This window comes from Nyctereutes procyonoides, unplaced genomic scaffold (assembly GCF_905146905.1).
Source record: "Nyctereutes procyonoides isolate TBG_1078 unplaced genomic scaffold, NYPRO_anot_genome, whole genome shotgun sequence".
Taxonomy (NCBI): domain Eukaryota; kingdom Metazoa; phylum Chordata; class Mammalia; order Carnivora; family Canidae; genus Nyctereutes; species Nyctereutes procyonoides.
In genome coordinates, this window is record NW_026575042.1 from 29,149,774 (window position 1) to 29,172,282 (window position 22,509).

At 40.7% G+C, this 22,509-nt stretch overlaps 1 protein-coding gene across 1 annotated transcript in view; it reads right to left on the reverse strand.

Annotated features, from left to right (window-relative positions):
* Positions 1-22,509, reverse strand: part of CPNE4 (copine 4) — a 332,370-nt gene that overhangs the window by 137,693 nt on the left and 172,168 nt on the right. Inside the window, exon 2 of the mRNA XM_055321334.1 lies at positions 22,248-22,427. Coding sequence (XP_055177309.1) covers positions 22,248-22,427 — 180 coding nt within the window. The remainder of the gene's footprint in view (positions 1-22,247; positions 22,428-22,509) is intronic.

Consider the following 22,509-nt stretch of genomic DNA (forward strand, 5'->3'; position numbering starts at 1 on the left):
AGAGAATGCTATTGTGTTCCAGCTCCTGACTTTTGCTCATGCTAAGAAGATAATCAATCTCTCCAGAAATATTCTTTCACGCATTTGGGTATAAAATGGCTAATCAAGGAGGCAATCAAACAAACTTATTTTATAGCCCCCAGCCCCTCATCTCCAAAGAATGAGTAATAATTAGGGTTTCAAGGCTTTCATTGTAATAAAGATCAACAAACAATGATCTTGCCATTCTTAGGACTGTTGGGCAAAAGTGGTGGGGATGGCCAGCTGTGTCAGTGATTTATAGAGAAAAGGCTATTTGTTGCAAATCTCAGTTCTCATGTAGGCTCTCTTGCAGGTGAAGTGACTGCATCAGGCTTAGAAAGGCCTAGATCTTGTCAGAGGACATTTGAGACCAAAAAAACAGCCAGCTCTGCCTGGCAAGAGGATACACTTGTTAGAAGTCCTCTAACTTAAGTAATATGCCTGACAGAGAATTTAAATCTGTAGATCATAAGGATTACTCACTGGACTTGAGAAAAGAGTGGAAGACCTGAGGGAGGCCCTTACTACAGTGATAAGAAATAACATAGCACAGATAAAGGGCTCACTGAATGAATTGAAAACATGCTTGATGTAAGGAACAGCAGGATGGAAGAAGCAGAGGGATGAATTAATGATCTAGAAGAGAGAGTAATGGAAATAATCAGGTTGAACAAGAGAGAGAAAAGAATTATACAAAATGAGAACAGGCTTAGAGAGAATTCAGTGATTCCAGCAAAGGTAATAACATTCATATTATAGGACTCCCAAAAGAAGAAGAGAGAGAAAAGGAGGCAGAAAATATATTTGAAGAGACAATAGCTGAAAACTTTCCTAATCTGGGGAAGGAAACAGCTATCCAGATCCAAGAAGCATAGAGAACTCCCACAAAAATCAACAAAAGCAGACCCACACGAAGACATATTGAAATTAAATTTGCAAAATATAGTGATAAAGAAAAATATAGAGGCAGCAAGACCAAAGAAGTCAGTAACTTACAAGGGAAAAATCCATAAGGCTAGTGGAATATTTTTCAACAGAAACTTTGCAAGCTAGAAGAGAGTGGCATGATATATTCAAAATGATGAATGGGAAAAAACTGCAGCAAAGAATATTCTATCCATTAAGGCTATTTAGTATAGAAGGAGAAATAGTTTCCCAGAAAAACAAAAACTAAAGGAGTTTATGACCATTAACCCAGCCCTACAAGAAATATTAAAGAGTGGAAAGAAGAGAAAAAAGATACAGTATCAAGGAAGGAAACACAGAAGCAGTAAAAATGAATATTTCTGTAAAAAAATCAGTTAAGGAACTCACCAAAAGGATATAAGATATAATAAATCATATCTAAAATATGAAGAGGAGCAGAGAAAGAATGGGATCAAACTTTAATGACCATTAACCTAATATAGACTGCTATATGCAGAAGAAGTTATATACAAACATAATGGTAACAATATATAAACAATACAATAAAACCATAAATAAACAATAAAAACCATAATAAATATGCAAAGAATAAAGAGAAAGAAATCCAAGTATATCATTAAAGAAAAGCAGCAAAACATGGAAGAGAGAAAGACAAGAAAGAATCAGTAAATCTTCAGAAACAACTACAAAACAAGTAATAAAGTGGCAATAAGTATATCTCTATCATTAATTACTTGGAATATAAGTGTACTAAGCACTCCAGTCAAAAGACAGAGGATGACAGAATGGATAAAAAACCAAGAATCCTCTATACGCTGCCTACCGAAACCAAAATTCATTTTAGACTAAAGATAGAAGCTCTCTAATTTGATTCTTTTCCACCCTACAGTGGAGTCATAATTGCAAACCTTACCATTCAACAAAAAGGTGAAGTATAGGGGGAGGAAATAGAAGTTGAAACATTCTTTTTAGCAAAGTTGGACCAGAAGGATATCAGTGCCATGTGTGCTCTGCATTTACAGATGGATCAGGGGAGGAAGTGCTTCTTTCCTTGTGAAGTGGAAAATATTCTAACAGCATGGGTCCTCATTTTTCAGGAAAGTCCACTGTTTCATTTGGGTGAACAGTAACAAAGCCAGGAGAATAAAAAGTACTTTGGCCAATATTTCAACAAGTGTACATTCAACTGAACTTTCTTTCAAAGTCTTTTAAAACAGTCATTCTGGGATGCCTGGGTGGCTTAGTGGTTAAACCTCCCTTTGGCTCAGGGTGTGATCCTGGAGTCGTGGGATTGAGTCCCACATCGGGCTCCCTGCATGGAGCCTGCTTCTCCCTTTGCCTCTCTCTGTCTCTTTCTGTCTCTCATGAATAAATAAAGTCTTAAAAAAATAAAACAGTAATTCTGGGGACTAGATAGTCATTTTTTGTGAGACTGCTTTTACTGATAATGTCTTCAGATTCTCTTTTGAAATTTCTTTAAGACTCTGTTGTAACAAAAAACATTTACTGAACAACTTCTCTGTGCCAGGCACTGTTCTGAGGCTATAGTGGTGAACAGATGAGAAACCTCCTTACAGAATTTGACAGTCACATCTCTGGTCTGAATCAGAATTGATTACCTCCAAAGCATGTATCAGAGAACTTTTATTTCTTAAAAGGAAAGTACATACAACAAGAAAAAACTCTGTGGAAATAAGTCTGGAAATCACAGGATCAGAAAAAGTTTGATAGCTCAACTGCAGGACATCAGCAAAGCTTTATTTTCAAATGCCCCTGAGTACATCCAGGTAAGAAATATTTCTTACACTTGCCTGATACCACAACCTTTAGTCAAGGAGCATCTCTAGTTTTGCAAACTAGCAATTACTATGACCACCACTACAGAAAACACCCAAAGTTTCTTGATGGCTCACTAGGAGAGAGAGAAGACATGCCCAGATCCTCTCAGGCTTTACTACTGCAAAGCTGGCAGCGCTTCCCACAACTGGCATTGGTATCTCCTTGCCTGAAGATTTTTTTTGGTATCCTTGCCTATTGTCTACAGGTGCGGCAGGCTGAAAGTGAGGAGGATTAATACCCTTGGCAGTGAATGTCAACCAATGACTGATGGACTTTGGTACAGAAATCCGCCAGTTCTTTTGCCCCAGGGAGGTGGCGGTGACTCTGTGGTATCTGTTCTACATAGGCACTGTGTTTCCCCCTGGGATGAAGCTCTAGTTGTTCCAGTGGTGATTTGTTAGACAATGCACCCTTTACTTTTGGCTACTTCCCCTTTCCTGTGTCACTTCTCCACCCCCTTTTGATTTTTCCTTCACCTCCCAAATAATCTACTTGCTCTCAAGTCTTTGCTTCTGGGAAAGACAACCCAAACTTTTCCTCTGTGCTAGATAACATGTTGAGTGCTTCACACATGTTATCTCTTTGCTGTTATTTAATGATCAACACTCTTTCTTCCCCCAAGCAATTGGAATGACAGAGGCAAGGCTTGGAGAAAACAAGGAGTTTTATCTAAGGTCACATAATGTTATGGGCTAAATTGTGTCCTCTCAAAATTCATATGTTTAAGTCCTAAACCACAAAGTGCTTGTATTTGAAGGTAGGGACTTTAAGGGGATAATTAAGGTTAAATGAGGGTGGAGCCCCCCTCATTTAGGGGCAGCTCCCCTAATCCCATAGCACTAGTGTCCTTATAAGAAGAGGAAGATATATTGGAGAATTTTCTCTCTCTGCATATGTACACAGAAGAAAGGCTATGTGAGGCCATAGAGCACAACTGCTTGTAAGTCAGCAAAAGAGGCCTCACCACAAACCAACCCTGCTGTCACCTTTATCTTGGAAGCCAGTCTCCAGAATTATGGTAAAATAAATGTCTGTTGTTTAAGACACCAGTCTCAAGCTAAAATACACATACCTCATAATAGTTGAAGCCAGGATTCATTCCATCATTGAATAAATATATGTTGGATATTATGTGATGGGCATTGAAAATATAGTGAAGACACACGGCAGGCAGGAGCACTGCCCTCTCAGAAATAGCCACACAATACACATGACAAATTTGCAAGGAGAAGCAAGATCATGCCATGAAGTAAGACAGGCCTGATCCAGGAGGTCAGGTAAGGCATTTCTGAAGAAACTACTCCTGACCTGAGAGCTTCTGGAAGAGAACTGAAGAGTCAAAGAGGGGAGGGTTGATGCTCTGAGTGGCAGGAACTGTAGGTCAGAAGGGCATGAGTATGAGGAGACTGTGAGTATGAAGACAGAAAGAAGACCTTTAATTTATAGAGACTAAGCTCCTGATGGCTTTGCACTCTGACCCCAAGTGCTTTAGCAATCTTGGCTTATGGTAGGCTAAAAAATGATCCCCCAAAGATATCCATACCCTAATTCCTAATATCTCTGCATATTACCTTATATGGCAAAAAAAGTCTTTATAGCTGTAATTAAGTTAAGGATCTTAAAATGGGTAGATTATTGTGGATGGACCCTAATGCAATCCCAGTGTCCTTATAAGAGAGAACCAGGGGATGGGGAATATGATAACACACACTCAGAAGAGAAAAAAACCATTAAGATGCAGTGGGGAGAGACATGAAGACACTAAACATTGGACCCTGGACACTGGACATTTGGAGTCATGTGGCCACAAGCTAAGGAATGCTGGCAGCCACCAGTGGTTGGGGAAGGCAAGGAATTGATTTTTCCCTAAAGCTTTCAGAAAGAACATAACTCTGCTGACACCTTGACTTCAGACTTCTGTCTCTCCAGAACTGTGAGAGAATATATTTGTACTATTCTAAGCCACTATGTTTGTGACAATTTGTAATTGTAAACACAGAGAACTAATGGATGGAGTTAGCCCATGATCAGGTTCAAAGTTCAGGAAAGGATGCAATGATGCCTTAGTGATGACTCATTTTAGGTAATCCCCACCTATCCATTTTCCTCCCCAGGACTTCTGGGCAATATCATTTCAGCTGGTAGAAATCAGACCTGCTCAAGATATAGATTATGCTAGAAGGGATTTCTCTTGTTGTTCTCCCTCCATTTCCTGGTTGTCTTGTTCCCACTGCTGACCTAAAGGACCCACAATCTTGTCTAAACAGAATAACTTCTGAGATCTTTGGCCTCTCCTATGCACTAAATGAAAAAACCTTCAACAATTGTGCTTTTCCTTATGCTATTCCCTCTGCCTAGGATGACTCATACCCTCTCTCCTCAGCTAGCAAATCGTATTCATTTTTCAAGACCCATATTAGAAGTTTTCATTAGTTGCTGTGTAGGAGGCAAGTGGTCACCTGTGGGACATAGAAGAGCTTCTCCTTGGCTCTTTATGTTTGACATCCCTACCTTACCATACCTAGCACCCTCCAGCAGCACCAGCAGCCACATGGCCTGGGAATTTGTCAGAAATGCAGAATCTCAGGCCCATCCCACACATTCTGAATCAGAATGTGAATTTCAATGAGATCCTCAGGTGATTTGCATGCATATTAAAGTTGAGAAGCACTGGGCTAGAAAGTGAGAATTGAATGTAGACAGTTTTATTACAATACAATCAGATTTTAAAGATTTGGAAAAGGGCTTTTAAATTAATCTATTCTGCTGATTTAGACTTTCATTAATGGGCAAAGTTGTAGGAACGAAGAAAGGTACATGCTGAAGCTTTATCAGCCATTCAGGGGAGAGGACATGTGACATGCGTGTGTGCATACATTTTATGTAAATTCAGTACAGTCCTTGCTTCCCCAGGGGAGACCTACAGAAGGAAAGCTCTGGGGTGAATGATTCAGAATGACAGGAGCAATGGGTGATCTACTGGTTTGGGCTTCTCATCTTAAGCTTTCTATTAAGCAGGATTCTAATTACTTCAAGTGTAATTACAGGCTTTACCCTTTCTCTGACTTCTTTAGCAAGGCATGGAGTGGAGAGAGAGTTTCAGAGAGGGATTTAGGACTGCTGTGTATTCGTTATCCACCTTTGCCTCTGATGATGAGGGTAAGGCCTCCTCCTCATCACAAGTGACCTGGCTCAGAGGCCACCCTCCCCAGCCCCCAGCCATACTACAGGGCAATCAAGAGAAAGAGAAAGACCTGCCTTCTCCAAAGCAGCTCAGTGCCCAGGAAAGAGCATTTTGTCAGGTCAAGGGTACCAGGCACCTTTTCAAGCACCACATTTGGCAGTCTGTGACTTGTCTTCAGTGAGGCTTGCAACCAAATTAGTAGTTCATGGGACAGAAGAGGATTGGAGAAATTCTTTGACCATTTTTAAGTGAAAGAAGCAAACTCCAACTTTGTGGTTGTCAGAGTATTTTTATTACTATTCAACAGGTGAAAGAACCAGAGGATCAAACATAACTAAGGTCACACAACTATTACAGTCATAATAAATACTGCTTCAAGAGTACTTAATATGTGCCAGCTACTGCTCTAAACTACCTTATGTGTATTGATTTATTTCTCATGACAGCCCTATGAAGTAGTACCATATGCCCATTTATGGATGAGAACACTGGGTATAGAGAGTGTATTAGTTTGCTAGTGCTGCCATAATAAACTACCCAAACTTGGTGGCATAAAACAACAGAAATGTATTATCTCCTGGTTCTGGAGGGCAGAGGTCTGAAATCAAGCCATGTGGCCATATTCCCTCTGGAGTTTCTTAAGGAGATTTCCAAAGCTTGTCTCTTCCAGTTTCTGGTACCTGCCATTGTTCCTTGACTTGTGGCTACATCCCTCTATTTCCTTCATGTGATACTCTCCTTCCCCGTCTGGGTCTGTCCTCTGGTGCTTTTCTACAAGGACACTTATTATTGGATTTAGAGCCTACCTGGATAATCCTGGATGATCTCACCTTGAGATCCTTTACTTAATTAGATCTGCAAAGACTCTTTGTTTTAATAAAGTCACATTCACAGATTATAGGGTTAGGATGTAGACATACCTTTTTTGGGGCCACCATCTGGCCCACTACAGAGAGGCTAGGTAGCTTGTTCAAGGTCATACAGCCAGAAAGCAGCAGAGTTGGGATTTGAATCTAGTTAGTCCAGCTCCATTCCCTTAACTGCAGTGGCAGTTGCTACCATGTTTCTATACACATATGTGGCACCTTGTGTCAAGGACCTTAAAATGTGTGCCTGAATATTCCACCGCTATTAATTTATTTTTTTTAATTTTTATTTATTTATGATAGTCAGAGAGAGAGAGAGAGGCAGAGACACAGGCAGAGGGAGAAGCAGGCTCCATGCACCGGGAGCCCGATGTGGGATTCGATCCCGGGTCTCCAGGATCGCGCCCTGGGCCAAAGGCAGGCGCCAAACCGCTGCGCCACCCAGGGATCCCTATTAATTTATTTTTAAAAAATAAGTATCAGAGAGCATGAGGATATATAAAACACAATGCTTATTTAAGGGCTGTATATGATTGTGGAAAACTACAAACAGTCATAGTGTCCACTGTATGGGACACTTTACATGATTTACCTGATTTTTGCTATCATGGAATACCGTGTAGCCCTTAAAACAGTTAATGTAGAAATACATACATTAACATGGAAAGACATTCATGATGTATTTTTATGAGAAAAAAGCAAGCAACAAAAGGTATGTATAAATGACCAAATGGTTATTTAAAAACAGAACTATATGTATGTGCTTACATAGAAAAAATCGGGAAGAATATGAACCAGAATGTTTACTAGCTATCTCTCCATGTTGTGAAGAAGGATGGTTTTATTATTTATTATTTTTATGTATTTCTGAATAGTTGGGGTTTTTTAATTTTTAAAAACTTTTTGTTTATTTATTTGACACAGAGATAGTGCCAGAGAGCACAAATTGGGGGAATGGCAGAGGGAGAGGGAGAAGCAGGCTCCATCCCAGGATCCTGATCATGATCCTGATCATGATCCAAGCCGAAGGCAGGTGCTTAACCAGCTGAGCCACCCAGGTGTCCCTTTTTCTGAATAGTTTTTAAAATGGGCTTGTATTGCCTTTACATACAGAGAAACAATGAAGCCACTCCTTACAAATAATGAGGTGGAGGGATGGAAAATCTTGCTTGTTTTACAGGGAAGTTATGTGGAAGAAGTTCTTGCATGTCTGGAAGAGCCTGAGATGTGGGCCCTGCCACAGAGTTGAGGGAGGGTCTCTGGAGCAAAAGTCTCTAGAAGTTGCCACAGTCCAATATCTGGTGTACCCGGGGACATATGATTTAAACTCCCCAGAGTTGTGGACCCATGGGCATCCTTAACTTGCTCCTTACTAGCATTCCAAACCTTCTTGGGTCTCCTCTGTAATCAAAAGCATTACAAAGGACCAGAATCAGAGGGATGATGCAAGCTTTGTATCATCTTTCTTAGGGATCATTCTCTCAATCTTGCATCAAAAGTGCAGGCAGGGGCTCCTGGGTAGCTCAGTTGTTAAGAGTCCGACTCTTGATCTCAGCTTAGGTCTTGATCTCAGGGTTGTGAGGTCAAGCCCAGTGTTGGGCTCCACACTGGGCATAGCTCCTACTTAAAAAAAAAAAAAAAAAAGTACAGGCAAGTGTTGCAGACTGACCAAGGTGTACAATTGCTCAGTAGTTGCAGTGGGGATGGTGTCTGGGAGTCAGGAGGTCTGGGTTTAACTCATGGCTCCTGCATTTAAAAATGGTGTGCACTTAAGCAAGTTACTTGAAGGTTCAAGTGGCTAACAGAAAATGAGGAAATAATGGTACTTTCCCCACAGGGCTTTTGTGAGGATTAAAGGAGATAATGTATGCAAAGTTTTCAGCATAAGGTCTGGCAGTACAATGTAAGAACAGCTGCTCTGCTTTCTGCCTGAAACTCTTTTCTGGATTTCTTCACATGGCTTGTACCCATACTTCATTCTCGTCTCTACTCAGAAAGGGCCCTCCCTGACTTTCCTATCTAAATTAGCACCCGCCCCCTGCCTACCACTCTCTATTCTTTATCCTGTTGGGGTTCCCTTCATAGCACTATCATTGTCTATTATATTATGTAGGAATAGATAAACTCCATGAGAACATGGCTTTATCCCCTTTGCTCTTGGCTGATGCCCTAGTGTTTAGAAGAGTGTCTGGCATGTAATAGGTGCCCATTAAATGAATGAATAAATTCATACATAATTATTTGGATGAGTGAATAAATGTATATAAGCTTTTAAATTATTATTTCTAGCATTAAATGCATTATTCACTGAATGAATGCATACCAGTTATTTAAATCTGGTTGCTATCCTTAATTGGTATATGAACAATAGGTCCATGCCAAGGGAAGGATGAAGCCTAAACACTACAAGCTGCTCAGACTCTTTGGTCCAGGAATATTTCAGAGAAATACTAGTGGGGTGTCTATTTGCAGATGGATGTCACAGGTCTCCCTGAGCTGGGAGAAAGAGACTATTTAGATAAAGGAGTCAATTTAACAACTCATGAAAAAGGTTGCTTCCTTCTTGACCTTGGTTAGCAGTCTTACGATGATAGCATTTAGGGAGAATTGCTACTCCACTTTTTCCAATCTGCAAATGGTTGTAGAAATTGAATGTGGTGCAGTAGGCAATATGGTATAATGGGAAGGCAAGTACTGAAATCAGATCAACTCAGGTGTGAATCTTAGCTCTACAACTTGCTGTCAGCATGATCTTGGATGGATTAGTTGAGCTTGTACAGCTGAGTTCTTGACCTAACAAATGGGGAAGATACTGGCTTCATGTAACCTGGTATCTGGGATATTAAAAGGCCCCCAGAATATCAGTCTCTTCCTTGCAACTGACCACTAGTGAGAAAGTCAGTAGGAAGATTTGGGAGATCTGTAAAGGGATATAGATCTTTTTCTTCCTGAGTTGTCACATGGAAGCCCAGAGGTAGTATACCTTAGGGGCTTGGGGGAACCACTGAATACTCTGAATGTGAATCCAAATGCCTGTTGTTGCATCTTGACTTTGGCCCTAATGACACGCATGTAATCTTGGCCTAGAGATGATAGCCATAAGGATGATGGTGATAATGTCATCAGCACCAAGCTCAGAAATGCCTGGTACATGATTAGCACTTAGTAAATGTTAGCTATGGAGGTGATTTATTATCACAAAGGGACCATAAGCTATATTGCCTAAACTTGGACAATTTGAAAATGAAAGGGGACAGTGTTAATAATTAAATCCTGGCAATGGGTATAAACTAGGATGACCTGGGCAAATGCAGTCATAGGTTACCATAACGGTATCACGAACCTTACACGTAAGGATGAATCCCCCACTCCTTAGAAGTAGTTAAGCAGAGGCTTAGAAGCACCAGAGAACAGAATCCCACTCATCCAACAAAACTCATCCTTGCTTTTGTTTTCCTCCCCATTTCAAGCTTTTCTGATTCTACTGGAGTTCTGTCTGCAAATTTACTGTGATACTAATTTTCTTGGTTTGATTCTCACTGGGGAGAGAGAGGTTTGGAGCAATTCTACTCCCTTGTTTCCAACAACTGGCTTGGGAATATGTGCTGACCTAAGCCTCCAGTGGGCAGACGCCAAGGAAGTGTGGGTGAAGCACATTAATCAGCACACTCACGGTCTCACCTGACCTGCCCTCATGTACAGAGAAGCCCCAAAGGCTCACATTCCATCTAAAACAAAGTTAATGAATTCAGATCTGGCCTCATTTTGTCCTTGAATCTGAAACCAAGACATCTGGGAATGATTTTGTAACCCAAGCAGTTACTGTTTCTTCTCCCCTTAAACTTTATCAGGTTAATTCAACATAAAAAATTTTTCTTTCCCAAATTAGACTTGAACTGGAGATTCTAGGCTTTGGGGGAATGTCAGAACCTCTCTGCAGTTCCAATGATGCTTCCTTGACTTATTCCTTATTAGTGCTCCAAGCCCTCCATGGTCTCTTCTGTAATCAAAAATGGTATTACAGAAGATCATAGTCAGATTACCCAAGTGAACCTTCCTCCCTATGGGAACTGGAGTGGGGTGGTGGGAATGAAGACTTTACCTGAAGCGTCTGCAGAATGCTCACTTAAAAACCTAACAGCATAGCTGCACAAATATCTTGCCCCAAAACCTTTCCCTCACACTTCCCAAAGTAGACTTCCTTATATATTCTAAAGTTCTCCGAAGTTTATCTATATAATACTTCTGCATCATAGTCATGACACAGAACTCATAAATATGAGTTCTCTGAAGTCAGTGTATAGGACTTATTATGATGTTTTTACTAACATTTATTGCAATTTTTTTCTGCTTATAGAGGTGATATATATTCCTTTTAGAAAATACAGAAAAACATGGAGGTGACACTAAAAATCACTCACAATCCCACCTCCCTGCCATCACTGTTGTCATCTAAAAATGCATCCTCCTAGTCTTTTGGCCTGGGAAGAAATGGGCACTTTAATAGCGAGTACCATATTTTTTTTCTCACCTTTGGGAGAGAAGACAAAAGAGAATTTAGTCTTCATATAGCTATAGTTGATATTCAGAAAAGTTTGTGATAATCAGTTACTAAATTTCATAAGCAGCCTAAATGAAAAGAAAAGCAGAAATCTTCACAAATTTTAAAATAATTGTACCATACTTTATAAAGAGTCTAAATACCTTATTTTTGGTAAGTAAAAATATTTACCAAAGAATTAATATTAGAGCTACTGTTCTATTTGGTGAATCAAATTTTTGGTAATTTGACTTCAGCGAATTGGCTATATTGATAATTCAGTTCATGTGCTATAGTGTTTTATGCTTCAGGGCCAAGACAAGTACAGGACATTTTTATTTAAGGCACTTAGGATGCTGATAAGTAAGAAAGTACAGCAAGACAACTTTAATAGGAGAAAAGCAAAGGCCAGGTGGTGGAGAGAGCATTGCAAACACCATCAAGACAGGGTTCAGCTTGAATTTTTGAAGGTCAGTAGTTCTGAACTGTAGCAAAAAGGACTGGAATGAAAGCTGGCTGGAAACAAGCAAGAGTGGGTGCTGTGCTAGAGGTCCCAGGTGGCTGCTTTCAACTCAATTGGCGTATTTGGCTCCCTATGGGGAAACAAGCCCAGGGGAAATTGTGGGGTGGGCTGGGGGATGAGTGCCCCATTCTGTCCTGGCTTAAAGAGTTGGGACCAGCACAAACACCTAGAGTTGCTTTCAGCAGTGACACATCAGTTCTTTCAAATTCTCATCCATTTTCCAGATCTCTTGTTCTTTTCTCCTTACTCATTTGGAGCCAGTAGAGGTATCATATTACTGTCAATGTGTGGAACAGGGCTTGTAAACACAGGCCCATTTTAATTGCCACTAAATATATCTTTTAAAAACTATTTTTGAAATTAAGTAGACATGAGAAGGTGCTTTCCTGTGGGGCACTTAGGTGGAAACAATGTGTGGCTGAATGACATCCATGACTTTGCAAGAAGGAAAGACCTCATGCTAACAGATGATGTGAGAAGGGCCTAGGGGTGGGGAGGTAGGGGATGGAAACTATCCTGAAGATAAATGAGAATGCAGGAGGGGATGCTTGTTTTTAGAGACAAGAGGAAGAAAGAGATGAATAGGAATCGCTGACTATTAGAACTGGAAGGAATTTAGAGATTAATCAGGACAAAACCTTCCCTTTATAGATGAGGTCACCATATCACTAAGAGGTAAACAAACTGCCCAGTGTGACATAAGGAGTTGCTGGCGGATCCAGGACCTAGGGCTCACACTCCAGGGCAGGACACCATAAAGGAGATTTAAAGGTACAAAAGGAAGACTCCAGACAAAGCAGAAGGATTTTCCTAGGATCCGAATTTTAGATTTGCTTGTCAGACAAAGACAGAAAAAAAAAAAAAAAGGCAAGAATTAATGTTACTCTCCTTGGAGAACTGAGGGCTTGCTCACCAACAATCACCCTATGTGAATCCCACCTGCCTAAGTCAGTAAGCATGGAGAGACCACTTCCTGGGACTTCTCAGCCAGCCCATGGTAGCTGAGATGATGGTATTTATTTATGACATCATTTATCACTCATGTGGTTTCTGCCTGCAGTAATTCTGCAAAGTTAGGGAAAGCTTTTCATGTGAGAAGCAGAAGGGAAATGAGTTACCTGCTGTAATGTGTAAATTTAACTTCCCTGAGCCATCAATTTTATGCCATGAGAATATTAAATGTTATGCAACAAAATACCAACCTGTGGAATCTCAATGTGAGCATTTCAATGAGCTTGGATAGCACCTTCTGCACTGTTACATTTCCAGTGTCGACTGGTTGGGTCCAACCCATCCTGAAACCAAATTCCCACTGACCATTGACAACTTTGATCTGCCAATCCTTTCAGGGGCCATTGTGGTTGATGTAATCCTAACATTCACCTGTATCAGGAAGGGAACCAGTGGCCCGGCTAATAGGTCCATTCAACTACACTTAGTGGAGGGGAGTTAAGATCTTTAAGAAAGTAAATGCTAAATTCCTGTATGTGATCCTATGTAAAAATTATGAAACAACTTTTTTCTGCTCTCTAGATGTTTTCTTTGTCCTCCTTAATTTCTCCAGACAATTGCCCTAAACATTAGTTCTTTCATAATTAAAACTAGTGATTCAGTGTCCAGGAGACTTATTAGCATTCCTCCTGCAAGACCCTGGGGGAGTTGGTTCTCAAACTGTGGCCCCCCACCAGCAGCATCCTCATCACCTGGCATCTTAGAAATGCAAATTATTGGGCTTTTTGCTAAATCCACTTAATTAGAAACTCTGAGTGTGGGGCCCAGCACTCTGGGTTTTAATAAGCCTCCAGGGATTCTGATTAGAGCTCAAGTTGGAGAACTGTTGCATCCGTGGGAAGGCAGTGCATGATTCCTCTCTCATGAATGAGGGTTCAGAGCTTCCCAGACTGCACAGGACTCCTTTAAGGAATCATAGATTTCTCTGCCCTACTTATGATGACAGAAAGCAGGACATTCTTGGTTTTAACAGATGTCCTCTGCCCTCTGGGGGAAGAATTACATTAAAGTATAGCTACATGACAATGAAGAGAGGACAGTTGTAACTATACTCTGAGCCATGGAGAAGAGGAAATGCCCACAAGAAAAGCAATGATGAGACACCCAGGGAAGGTGGGGGGTGGTGTGCAATCACTGAATTTGGTTAGTGGGGTGCTCAACTCGGTTGAGGGTGAAAAGACCAGGAGGAGGCACTTTCTGGGTGCTGATTTTATAAGGTTCTGGTTTGGGGAGGTTGAAACATTGATACTATTTAAGAAACCATGCTGTATTTAGAGTAAATTCAGTATGCAGACCTGAAGGAAAGAAGACCAAGGTGGTCTTTTTTTGCAAGACCATTCCTATGTTGTCTCTATCAGCTTCACATGAGGTAAACAAACAAACTTAAAAAAAAAAACCAATAAAACAAAAATCTAGCTAGGTCAGCTCTGTGCTTTGCATTGACGCTACATTCCAATTTATACTGGTCAGTGACGAGCTATGATGGGCTTTGGAGCCAAACATATCTGCCTTTGAGTTCCAGCTCCACCATCTACCAGCTGTGTAGACTTAAATAAGCCACTCAGCTTTATTCAGTGTGTTTCCTCAAATGTAAATGAGGATAATGGTAGTGCCTACGTCCCAGCGACGTCCAGCTGATTAATTTAAGTGAGGTTTTGCAAACGCCTAGCCCAGTGACTCGTAACTACAAGTACCTAGGGAAAGGTAACTGCTATCTTTACTGTTATCATTATTTCTGACTCAGTGTCCCCACTGCATTTGGTGTGCAAAGAAGTGGAAGAATTTGAGGATAACTGGACTAGTTAGAAAGCAATGAAAGAAAGTGAGGGCACCCCTTTAAAGAAGGTCTGCTTGCTATTCTTAGATGGTGAGGGATCATCATAGCTCTCCTTGGCATGTCCTCTGTTGGGTGCAGCAGGAGAGGGGCTTAGCTCCTAGTCTTCTTTCCGCCAACAGAAATCCAAGGACAGTCTCCAAGCTCACCCAGAAGGAGAACACAGCTTTCTGGGCCCCCTACATCTCTGTGATTCGCCCCCCTCAGCCATCTGCTGAGAACACACAGTTCTGCCTAGAGTGCTCTTGGAGGACATGATCCTTCATTTGGCATTATTGCTTGGTGCTAAGTCACTGGCTGTGCTTGTATTCAACTTCATGGCCAATGCCCGTTTCTAGCATGCTGAGGGCTGCTATTTTCCTTTGCTAAAAGCCACGAGTCCCACTGTTTCACATGGCAGAGTGAGAATGTGGCCAACTCACATGGACAGGGCAAGTACCTGTAGACAGCTTTGAGGAGACAACTCTGAATGTGTGACTTCCAGCATGGGTTTTGGGATGTCACTTTCTCTCACCTTTTGGGCCTTCGTTGTGCTAAGACAGGAATTAGAATACCTGACCCCAATTATTTCAGAGATCTCGATTGAAATGATTTTTACTTAAAAATAGTCTGTATAGTGGTGACTGGGTGGCTCAGTTGGTTAAGCATCTGGTTCTTGATTTAGGCTCAGGTCATGATCTCAGGGTCCTGGGATTGAGCCCTGAGCTCATGCTCTCTCTCTTTCTTAAATAAATAAATAAATAAATAAATAAATAAATAAATAAATAAATATTTAAAAATGGTCTGAATAAAGTTACACACACACACACACACACACACACACGCATACACACAGAGAGACTCATTTGACTAATGTTTTCAATAAACTTGAGGCAAAGTCCTAACTTCAGTTTTGCTAATTGCCCAGAACATGGGTGTTTTGTCAGAATGTTTTTATCCATTTCGCTTCCACCTTCACTCCTGAAACAAAGCTGGCTCCTAGATATGTTGATTCTTCCCATCATTTCCTAGATTCTCAAGTCTTTAATCATAGCTTCCATATTTTGAATGCTCCTTCCTACTGGGGACTCCACTAAGCACCTTATATGTATTTTCTCACTGGATCCTTACAATATTTCTTGAGGCCAACCCTATTATTATCTCTACTTTGCATATGAAGAGGCTGAGGCTTAAGTGACTGCAAGAATTTGCCTGTGGACATATGACTTGAGAGCAGCTGAGCTGGGATTTGACTGTAGTCCAGGAGGTTCCACAGCATGTGCATTTAAGCATTATGAAACAGTGCTTCAGACCCTGAATGTGCCTTTCCCCCAGCTGCTCAACAGCTCCTAAATCTAGCCATTCCCTGCCTAACTAAGCAGTACAAGGAAAAAAAAAATCTTCTTGAACTACTGAAGTGATGAAGAAGGAAAGTATTGGCATTTTCTTTTTGTGTTTTGTGTGTGTGTGTGTATGTTTTGCTGGATCATACTAGAGAAAAGAACAATTTAGAATAAAAGAGAAAGCTTTCATTCACACCCATATTTAACATCAAGTTCACATTTGTATCTGAAAGAATGTAGCGAGAGATGAACTTGCATATTCAACAATTTTTTAAAAATCTTTTGTGATTTGTTTATATATGGCATGTTCAATGAATTTCCTTTTAAAAATAAGGATCTCTTTGAGCGATCCCATCCACTTTTAGGCTACCTGAGTCATAGGGGGTCCACTCTCAAATCTATATCATTTCTAGATCCACATGGTGGAATGCCAATTGGTAACCTCTTCTGGATTCTCCACAGATATCCTGAGTTTGACAAGCCAGGATCACGTTCTATTCCCCACCAGATTCCTCAATTTGATTCCTTTGAAAGATAGGCAAATCACTCCTCCAGTAACCTGAGCCAGCTTCCTGAACACTCCTCCCTCATCCATTCTCCAAAGTTTGTTGATGTTGCACTTGGCCAAACTCCGCCCTAAGCCTCCTCAACTTCCATCAGCATTGCTCTCTCATCTCTTTCTTGTTATGGCCTGAGCTTCCTAACTGGTTTCCCTGACTCCACATCCACTGTCCCACTCACCTTTCTCAAGAACACTAAAGTGATCTTTCTAATATACACCCCATATCTTGTCCTTCCCCTAGTCAAAACCCTCTAGGACCTCCAGTGCAGCACATTTGGTCTTTCCAAACTTTAGAGAACGGCACTTAAGTCCTCCTTCTCTGGCTGGTCTTCTCCTGTTTAGCCTCCTCTATCCTTTTTCCACCCTTACTTGGCCATCCAGCCATGTTGAGTCACTTAGAGTTCTTTGTTTTCCTTGTGCTGCCATGCCTTTGTGTGTCCTGGTCATTTTGCCCAGAGAGTTCTTGTTTCTTTTCTCTGCTGGTGAATTCCTACTCATCCTTTGAGGTTCAGGTCCAGAGTCATCTTTCTTATGATACCTTCCATCCCTTCTAGGAAGAGATAAGTTTTCCCTCATCACTCCTGGAACACATCTCTGTTGTGGCATGAAATAACATGCATTTTAATTATTTATTTACCAGTCTGTATCTCCCAGCTAATTGTAAGCTCTTCTGGGGCCAGGCCTCTGTCTTTTTTGTCATGGGTACTTGGTGTATCTGGAGCACTTGTTAAATGCTTGTTGAAATAATGAACATGTGATCGAATGAAACTTACCATGATAAATAAAAGTTTTATATTGATCTAAAATTTTCAAAATGAACTCATCAATAAATGTGGCTGAGCCTGTGTGATATATAAAGCATGGTGTTGCATTAGACATGAAGAAGTACTGATTATGGCCTTTGCCTTAAGGAACTTGTAATCTAGCTATGGGGCCAAATGATATATATAAAAATAAATGTTAATTAAGAGAGAAATGATTTTAATGGACTAAGAAAAAGGAACTTCTTAAGGCAGTTACTAAATGAGTGAAGTGGAGATGAATTATAGGATGTTGGAGTCTGAAAGCAGTCATTATGGCCTAGAGCAGGAGTTTTATGGAATATGACTTGATTAGTTAGAACTCCACATTGCAAGTGGCAAAAAGAATTAGCCCACAATAATTTAAATAATAAAGGGAAGCTATTGACCAAAATTCCCAGGAATGACTGGCTTCAGACAGGACACCATCTAGCATGCAAATAATATGATCTGATTTCTCTCTATTTCTCTGTTCTTCCCTTTGAGGTGACTCTTCTTTTTACCCACATTTTGTCATTTTATCACCCTTCCTTTCCCTTCCCCAGCAGCTCCATGTTCTCTCCTTAAAGGGTGCCATTTCCAGACCTCACAGCTTTACCTTTCTCAGAAGGCTCTAGCAAATATGTATATACATTTCACTATCTCTGATTAGTTATATACCTTCACTGAACTAATCCCTGCAACGACAAAAATGGAATATTCTGATTGATTTCAGCCAATTCATGCCTACCTCAAACGTATGGAAAGTTTAATCGCACTATCACATGGCTGATAATATAAAAGGGTAGTCATCCATGAATATACAAGATACCCAGAGACACTAGGGTGTCACCTGGGGTCAGAGGCACAGTAGTACAGCTTGGGAAACATGGTTTAGGGCTACACTAAACAAGTCTGACTTGCTGCTCACTTGCTTCACCTAAGCCAGATGTTAAAAGAGACCTTAAAACATGTGGCCTCTCTACATTATCATTCTTTAAATCATGGCAGAAGAAAGAGCTTTGGGTTAGGGACCAAAAGCTTTTGACATCTGGTCTTGGCTCTGTCAGGAAACTGAATCTTTCTGATCCTCAGTTTTCTCAGCTATAAAAGGCAGATGATGATACCTGTCTTCTCAACATTGTCAAGAGTTTCAAATGAATTGGTCAATATGGAAGTTCTTTCAAAAGTATCAAGATATATTTAGAATGTACTATTTGTAATCTCACCCTCAGTGCTTACTTCTATATATTCCTCATCTTAAGGGTTCAAAAAACTTAAGCCAATGGACTTCCCCAGTTCCCCCACTCCAGACAGTCCATCCATTTTTCACTGATATGTTTTCAGTGGTATACTCTATATCAATTATGGTGCTTTTAGCTGAAGGAATGGAAAACCCCATCCCAAACAACTTTAACAACAGGATACTTTATTCTCTCATAATAAGGAGCCCACAGATACAGTGGGCCCAGGTACAGTATATCAGCCAGTGCCTCCACTTCTCTGGCTCTGACTTTCCCTTAAGGTTGTGCTCATCCTCACCCTTGCTACAAGATGGCTACAGTGGTTCCAGTAATCATAGACAGAGAACTCTTTTTTTCATATGTGGATCTCTTTCTCTCTCTCTCTCTCTTCCTTTTTTAGGTTAGAGAAGCTTTCCAAGAAAAACTATCATGTCTTATGGATTAGAACTGGCCACAAGCCCACCCCTAAGCCAACCAATCTCTGGCAAATGGGAATGGTATTCATGTGATTGGCTGAGATTACTCAGGATTCACCCTTGGGCTAGGGATAGGGCTATTTTCTACACAGCTACATGGTGGAAAATGATCTGAAAATGATCAGGGCCTGACAGCTAAAAGAGGGGAGTGACTGGCTCCTGGGTAAGCAGCCAATAGCATCTGTGTCACAGATGCCATCAATACTCTGCTCATTTCCCCTGGCCTATGACTTCGGTGCTCATCACTGACTTTTGACCACCAGCACTTGTATTTCTTTGCTTGTAGCTTCTTGGGCTACTCGGAGCCTACTTTGCTGCCCATGCGATAAGCCAGAAATACTCAAGGATTGATGTTCCCACCCTGGAAACAGCCCTCAATGACTAATGAACTATATACCGGAAGCATATAAATAGCAAAGTTCCCTCATCTCTAGGGTGAGATACTTCTGTGATGTTTGCTCTACACTGGCTTCTAAATTTTCCCCACAGAATTAAGCTCCAGTTGGCCACAGTGATAGCTGGCTTGACGACACTCTTACAGGCTGCCTTCCTTTTCCTATCTTACATTCTTGTTCTGCTATGACATCTCCTTCACCTCCTTTGACTTCCTGTCTCAGAGTCAGCTTCTTGGAAAACCCAAATGAAGATACTATGTACCATATGCCAAACTTCTTTCTGGATCCAGAGGCTTTGTATATAATTTTCTCATTTGCTTGGAATGTGTTTCCTCTTTCTTCTCAACTGAAACACTCATTCTCCCTTCAAGACCTAGTGTAAATGTCACTTCGCTTCAGAATCATTCTTTGATCTCCTCTCCACCTGACACCATTCTCTCAATCTTTGCTCTTCTAGTCCATACGTCTCCTTAAGAATAATTATAATGGTTGTACTTTAATTAATTGTGTGCTTCCCATCTTTAACCACAATTAGACTGTGAACAGCCTGAGGGCTGGGATAATGTTTTTGGCTCAACACTACACTGCTGACCTCCAGCACAATGCCTGGCATAGAGTAGAGGGTCAATGACTTACTGGCTGCTGGAGAGATAAGGGTTGTGAGAAACTAAAGATGCATGTTTGAGGGCCATTCACATGGACAAAATGATTAAATCTTTTGATGAAAAAGATCTTTGATTTATATGACTCGTGCATGGATCTAGATTTGTTTCTTAGGGTAGTATATAACTTTAATACATGAGGGGATGTCCATAATCTAAAAAAGAATCTTGGAGTGGCTCATTTATATCTATAAGAGATGCTACTTTAATCACCTTATTTTATTTATACATTATAGAATTCTACCTCAAATCCATCATTCATTCATTCATTCATTCATTCATTCATTCATTCTGTACTACTTATTAGGCATTGTACCTGGCAAGACCTTAGCACTATCTGCCATCAACTTTTTTCAAGTCATGAGAGAAATAATATTTATGGAGAATTTCCCAGATTCCTTCTCTCCCTCCCCTCAGCCATAGTTCTACATTGGACTTTTAGCTTTTACTAAGGGAACAAAGAATAATCTAATGAAAAGTAATCATTATATCTGCTTAAAAAGGTATCTGAGAACATTGTTTTGTTACTCAGTGCTCACATGGGAGAAATTAGTGATGAAGTGGCATGAGGCACAGTTAAAGCAAAGAAACATGCATGCTTGTCATCTCTTTGCCAGGCAGGCTCTTTCTTACTAATCCCTAAACCCGACCTTTGCCTCTGCATAGGATTGATGCAGGTTTTATGGGACTTGAGGTTTATATAATTTGGAATGCTTTGAGAAAAAAGTTCAAGACGACAAATAAAAATGTCACACAGAGCCTTGTAAGCATTCTACCCAAGTGAGGGGCTCTGAAACTCAATTGTCAATGGTTTTGCAGTAAATTGGCATCTGACCTTGATTCAAGGAACCTGGTGTCCTCTGTCTCTTGCTCTTACCATGGTTGTTCTGACCTCTATGCTTCTATATATTGATTCCTTTTTTAAAAAAAAAAATATTTATTTGTTTTTATTTGTGATAGAGAGAGAGAAAGAGGCAGAGACACAGGAGGAGGGAGAAGCAGGCTCCATGCCGGGAGCCCAACATGGGACTCGATCCCGGGTCTCCAGGATCACGCCCTGGGCCAAAGGCAGGTGCCAAACCGCTGAGCCACCCAGGGATCCCTATATATTGATTTCTTACTTGAAAGTCCTTCCTCCTCCTTTTTCAATCTGTGAACCATATTTTTTTCAAAGTTTGAATCTACAATGCCTTCTCTGATTCTACCTAGCACAAAGCTCACTCTTCCTGGACCACAACCCTATGACTAGTCCTGTCTCATTATGGTTTACATTGCATCATGAATTGCTCTATTTTAGGTGCATAAAGTGTGCCCTCTTCAACTAGAGTATCTACTTTGGGCATAGGAACTATTTTTTCATTTAGATTTCTCCTCAGCACCTACTAAAGTTCTGGGTAGAGCAAGAAGGGAAGGGAAGAAAAAAGGAAAGGTGTCATAAAGCAGAATTACAGGGTTTGGGATGAAGCCAACTTCGTTTGAGTTCTAGTTCTGCCACTTACTAGTGTGGGGCCTTAGGCTTAACCACTCTGAGTTTTAGTTTTCTCACTGATAAATCGATACAATAATGATGTTTATTTCACATCATTTTGAGGATTAAATAAAAGCATTTATTCATTCACCAAATAGCTATTTAGCCCCTCTCCTGGGCTATTTTTGGTACCAGAAGCTTGGAATACATCTCAATGAGCAATACTCTCTGTATGGGGACTTTCATAGTTGAGTTGGAAGATGGAAATTTATAATGTAACAGAATAAGACTATAGCACCCACAGAGTGTAGTAAGTATTCAATAAATGATTGTGAAATAACTGATAGAATGAAGGAATTCAGAAGAAAAAAAATGGTTAATTTTGCAAAGTAAGTAGGTCTCATATTTGCCACATCATCCTTGTGTAAGTACACTGTCAACTATAATGGATGTGACATTGTATGGGAACTCATAAAATGCTACACGTAAAGGAAAAATGAAACCAAAGGAGAAAGAATGCAGGGATAGAGGAAAAAGAGGAGGAAGAGAGGCCACAAGCAGGCAAGGAATAGGAAGGGACCTCTGTGGACCCACCTGGCCGAGTGTGCACTCCATGCCACCCAGGAAGTCGGCCTCCTTCAGTCCATTGTGGTTGCTGCTGATGTCATGAACCTCAAACCGCAGGCGCTGCACCTCTTCAAAGTAAAAGTCCACAGTGAACAGTTTTGAGTACACCGGGTTAATGCAGGTGCGAATCACCTCTGTCCTGTCAACCTGCAAGGAGAGAAGAAGAGAAAACCCACCGGGAATTAGGGCTTTTTATTACTACACTTTAGGTGAAATAATCTTATGGTGC